This window comes from Maylandia zebra, linkage group LG4, assembly GCF_041146795.1.
Source record: "Maylandia zebra isolate NMK-2024a linkage group LG4, Mzebra_GT3a, whole genome shotgun sequence".
Classification (NCBI taxonomy): Eukaryota; Metazoa; Chordata; class Actinopteri; order Cichliformes; family Cichlidae; genus Maylandia; species Maylandia zebra.
The window spans coordinates 18,729,174-18,734,258 of NC_135170.1; the positions used below are offsets into that span (position 1 = coordinate 18,729,174).

A 5,085-nucleotide genomic window follows, 5' to 3' on the forward strand; every position below is an offset into this window, starting at 1 on the left:
AGAAATAAATGCAAAAAATTTCCCTGTGTCATTTCTGTCACACCTTCTCTCTTTCCCAGTATCACAGCTGAGCAAAGGCTGAATTGCTTTCTGGCCTGTTTGGATTGATAAACTAGGCGGAAGATCCTGTAGTGTTTGAGCTTTTTTGGATACAGGGGTAAATATGTTTGGAAAAGTGTAAATGACATACAGTAAATGGCTAAAATCAAAATCTTGTTGATTTCTTATATCATTAAGGGTTAATTGAAATAAGGTTAAATGTGCTATATAAAGTTGGGCACTAAGTTTAAAACATTTATAGAATGAATGTCAACTTAAAAAAAAGAATTTCAGTAACAAAGGAACTATATCTCATTTACCAAACATACTATAATTAAATTATAATTAATTTAAACCCTTTTAAACTTTATAAAATGTTTCATAAAGAGTTCACTCGTAGTTTAAAAATGTTTCTCTACAGTCATAATGGGCATGAATGTCATGGTAATTTGAGTCAATTTCTTTGAACTAGAGCAGGGCGATATGACCAAAAATATTTATCACGATATACATTTGAAAATTTGCGATAACGATATAACTGACGATATAATTGACGATATAATTGACACTAGACAAAATACTTTACAACTCCACAACTTTATTAGCGCATTTATTGTCACTTAAACAAGCAGCTGTTTTTTATGTGCATTAAAGTTATATAAAAATGTAACAGTGCAAATGCAAATTCCTTGCTGACAGTTTAACCAAAAGGCATTTCCAGTGAAAGCGAAAAGCTAAACCAGTTCCAGACCACGGAAGTTGCAGCATTTTTACAAACCAATTCTGGTTCATCCATTTCATTCAACGATCCACTTTCGCCCTTCTCATTCTCCGTCGCCGCCATGCTTTTTCCGCCATGTGCGTATGAAAACAAAGGCACTGCGCATGCGAGTTTGACCCATATTCTATCGCGATATTTCATTTTCTTATCGTTGCCCAACATTATACCGGTATTACCGTGAACGGTATGATATGGCCCAGCCCTACTTTGAACTATTCTTCTTCCATGATGGAATTATTGTACCCATGCATCTTTAATGACTTTCTAAATAAGAAAGGGATGCACAAGTTTGAATTTATTTGGGATTTTATGTGATCCACACTGGCTTGTTCAAGTCGAGAGGGTCTCTTGGAGACATTTCAAACAATGGGAAAGTCCAAAGAACAAATACAGGTTACAATGTAACAGTGTGATGTTAACAACTAATTTTCACCAACATCTGCAAGTATTTGTTAACTACTAATTATTTATTTATGGTCTATAATTTGACAATGGGTCAAATAGTGGGTCTTAAGCAATTGCAGAGTAATATTGTCTGTTTGAAATGTCATTCAGATTGAAGGCTCCTCCCACACTCTATATAATGCAGTCTTCCTGGGTGCAGAGAGACTAAGTCCCTGCAGAACTCTCATTTCTTCTCAGCTGTACTTAACCTACTACATATGCCAAGATGATGAAGGTAAGTAAATATATACAGTCTTAAGCAGATGGTACAAGCTTATTCTTTTCCAGGTTGATGTAACTAAATCAGCAGAGTTATGCTTAAACTAAAGTATAAGCAGTATGCTTTTAGGTTTGTTGTTTTTTCATAATTCTGACATTTTGGATTTATTTGATGGCCTTTTATCATTGAAATATTCATCACAGAGCATATGTGTGCATTAATCATTTCTTAATTGTTATTTTGTCTTCTCAGCTACAGATGGTTGATGCAGGGCATTATTTATTATGGGTGCATCACTATTTTGTAATGCTATTGACTCTTTTTGGAGTCATTTATTATTTCAGCTTCAGCCAGTAAACAGCACTGTCCAGTGCAGTATCACCAAAAATCCCTGTCTTTATCTGTACAGGATATGATAATAAAGAACATGACCTTCAAGGTCGAACAAACCCTGACTGTTGTTGGAGTCATCAAATCTGGTAAATACTGATTAAGGATAAGATGTATTAGGATTTTTAAATTAGTGAGTGAGTCATAGTAAAGTTGAAAAATAAAATATATTTATAATAAAAAGCTTTTGGAGACTTTTTTGGAGTAACAAGAGTAATTGTACTTTCAATCAAAGTTCCACAAATGTACATCTTATTATACAGAGAAAAGTTGCACAAAAATGATAACTAAATCTCCAGGTAAGAGGAAAAATTAGAAAATTTGATTTTGTAAAGTATCTCTTTAACCTCCTAGGATCTTTTGTCCACATACGTGGACATCACATTCTGGGTGATTAAATTAAATTTTGCTCTACAAGGGCCCGATATCCACTTACGAGGACATTATACTGTGCCACTGTCCTATTGAATTTAAAGCAAATGTCCTTTCATGTGGGTCTAATTTTTCTCAGAAACAAAACTTAGGTTAAAAAAAAAAAAAATCATTTTTTTTTCATTCATCAGGTCCCAATCAGCCCAAATAGAAAAGAGAAATTAAAAATGCATGCCATGAAAGAGTTTGGGTCTTAGGAGGTTAAGGTAACTGAAGTTTGAAAGGTACTGATATAAAATGTGCAAATATGAGAATTTTTATTTGGGGGTGAACTTTCCCTGAAAGGTAGGTAATCACACTCTGTCACCATTTTATTAAGATTTACTATCTTGGGGCAATTATTGTAGCAAAATTATTTGCAAATCTGTGCCGATAATTTTGTATCTCTATGTCAGTCCATTTTAGTCCCATATTTTCTGATCCTAAATACTGTATAATGTAATGTAATAGCTTTCTCTCATTGCAGGTTTGTTGTGGATATTGGTGAGAGCGAGGACAGAATTGCATTTCATTTCAACCCTCGTTTTGATGACAGCAGACACATAAATATAATTGTCTGCAACTCTTTTGAGGGAGGCAATTGGCATCAGGAGCAATATGAGAAAAGCTTTCCTTTCAGCCCGGGAAAGGAATTCAAGGTGTGAGAGTGTGTTTGTCCGTATTGTAGCCTTGTTCTTTCATGCAATCTCTGTTGGAAAATGTGTGTCACGGTATCTTTGATTACATTAAAAACGTCATTATTTGACCTTTTTCTGAGCTATATTACAGTGTTCACATCCTTTGTCTCTCTGTTTCTCTCACTCAAAATGCCTTTTTAGATCTCCATTCAGTTCACTTGCTCAGAGTTTGTGGTGACTTTATCAAATGGCTCAACGTTCTGTTTCCCCAATCGCATGGGTGCAGAGAAATACTCTGTCATGGGCTTTCATGGGGATGCTGTCATCAGAAGCATTGAGATCAAGTAAATCCACCCTTGAATTGCTGAATTGAAATTCTTGTTTTATTTTTCTGTTTGTCTGGCAGCAGATTTTTAGCTCTGCACACAGATGACTGAACATCCTGTTATGGAACTGTGCAGTTTTAAAGTAGTCCAAGGGATTTTTTGGTTTGGATTTGTAGTTTTTTGCTTGCAAGAATCATATACAGTAAACTATCATCAAGTTTCCTTTAATGTGCCTTTAAATGCTTCACTATTCACTATTTGTATTTTCCAAGACTTTTTACTTTTCAATTCTTTCCTGCAAAAGCATCAATAAAGCATGTTCTACTATGAAAAAAAACATGACTCTGGTGGCTCCTTATACTTGTTTTACAATGCCTTTCATCCTTTCCCAGTGAAACACAGGCACTGCCCCGCTCTGTGATTTGACCTTTTACATACAAGTCATATTTCATACCTTCACAGTTTTGGGTCCAGTTTAAGTTATGAGAAGTGTTTATACCATAGATTAATTTTTCACATATAACTAATCTATCTACTAGTCTATACATGAACTGTTAATCCTTAATTAATGTTTTTCAAAGCAGGATTTTGGAATTATTATTATTTATTAGGATTTATTTTTGGAGAAAAATATCTACACAACATCGTGCACAGATTTATATAAGAAATTAACACAAAACAGACATGAAATGAAACAGTCATTCATTTTAATGAATGTGAAAATGGCAAGAAAATTGTGGGACTGTCGGGACATAACCATTAATAACCACTACAACCATTAAACACTCACCTCACTGCTGTATTTCTAATACTTCCTCAACTACAATTGATAATTATAATTATTAATGCAATATCAATCAATGCTTGGAATAGAAAACACTAAAAGTGGTTTGATGTCATTTTGATGGCAACTTTGCAGTTTACTTCAGTGTAGTCTCAGAATGTGGAGAAAGCTTTCAATAAAATGACTCCAGCTGCTGGTGGTACATATACATAATAAATGGGATTCAATAATTCTTTTTGAAAAATTATCTTTTTTTTTTTTAAGTAAACTTCTTTTGGTTTACAGCAGATTTGGTTTCTGAGAAAGTGGATAGGGTACAGTTTTAAATGTTTTGAACCTTTAAACCGTTGAAAAGGAAACTTAAATATTTTAAATATCAGGTGAGTTGATTACTGCTATTTATTAAGAAATGCTGAGCAATGTTGTTGACTTCTACTTTTGAAGCTACTACTTACTGGAGAAATATCCCCACAAATACTCTGATATTATTGCATTTACCCAAGAAGAGTAGGATATTTATTTACTTAGTTATACTGATTGCTTTTTGAATGACGTGAGAACAAATTGCCACTTTTACAATAAACTCAGGCGAGTCATATGTGATTATTTTTCTATATCACATTTTGTTATAACAGTGTAATAATAGTTGTCTCTTTTTCTTTATTGGAAGTAGTAGTGAAAGGTTTTTGCAGAATGTGGATTATTGAAGTACCTTAGTGTTATCACTGGAGGACAGTGGGTGCTCAGATCAACTTTGCTTAGTGTAAATTCCCCTCAAATTCTTCTCCCCTCCAACCATTTTAGCAAAACAGCCAAGATGGTAACAATGGGAATAATCATCTCAAGGCTTCAAGACTTCATGTCATCCTTTAAACTCTGTATACTTTCCAACAAATGATTATTTAAAATCATTTCCAGAAACCTTCCTGTTTTTAGCTGCCCCGTGGTTTTGTCAAGGTCATTTTTCTTGCTCTGTATTACTATTAATATTACTTTTACTTGTCTGTGTTTTATAGACATTCTTAATACATAACTTAAACACTGATAGCTGG

General features: G+C 33.8%; 1 protein-coding gene across 1 annotated transcript; it reads left to right on the forward strand.

Moving 5' to 3' along the window:
* The first annotated feature begins 465 nt into the window (after positions 1-465).
* On the forward strand, positions 466-3,554 carry LOC101487575 (beta-galactoside-binding lectin). Its single transcript, XM_024802120.2, has 5 exons — positions 466-483; positions 1,376-1,499; positions 1,829-1,963; positions 2,757-2,944; positions 3,125-3,554. Exons 1-5 carry the CDS (start codon positions 466-468, stop codon positions 3,269-3,271), a joined length of 612 nt encoding a protein of 203 aa, XP_024657888.2. The 3' UTR covers positions 3,272-3,554.
* Positions 3,555-5,085: the final 1,531 nt, after the last annotated feature.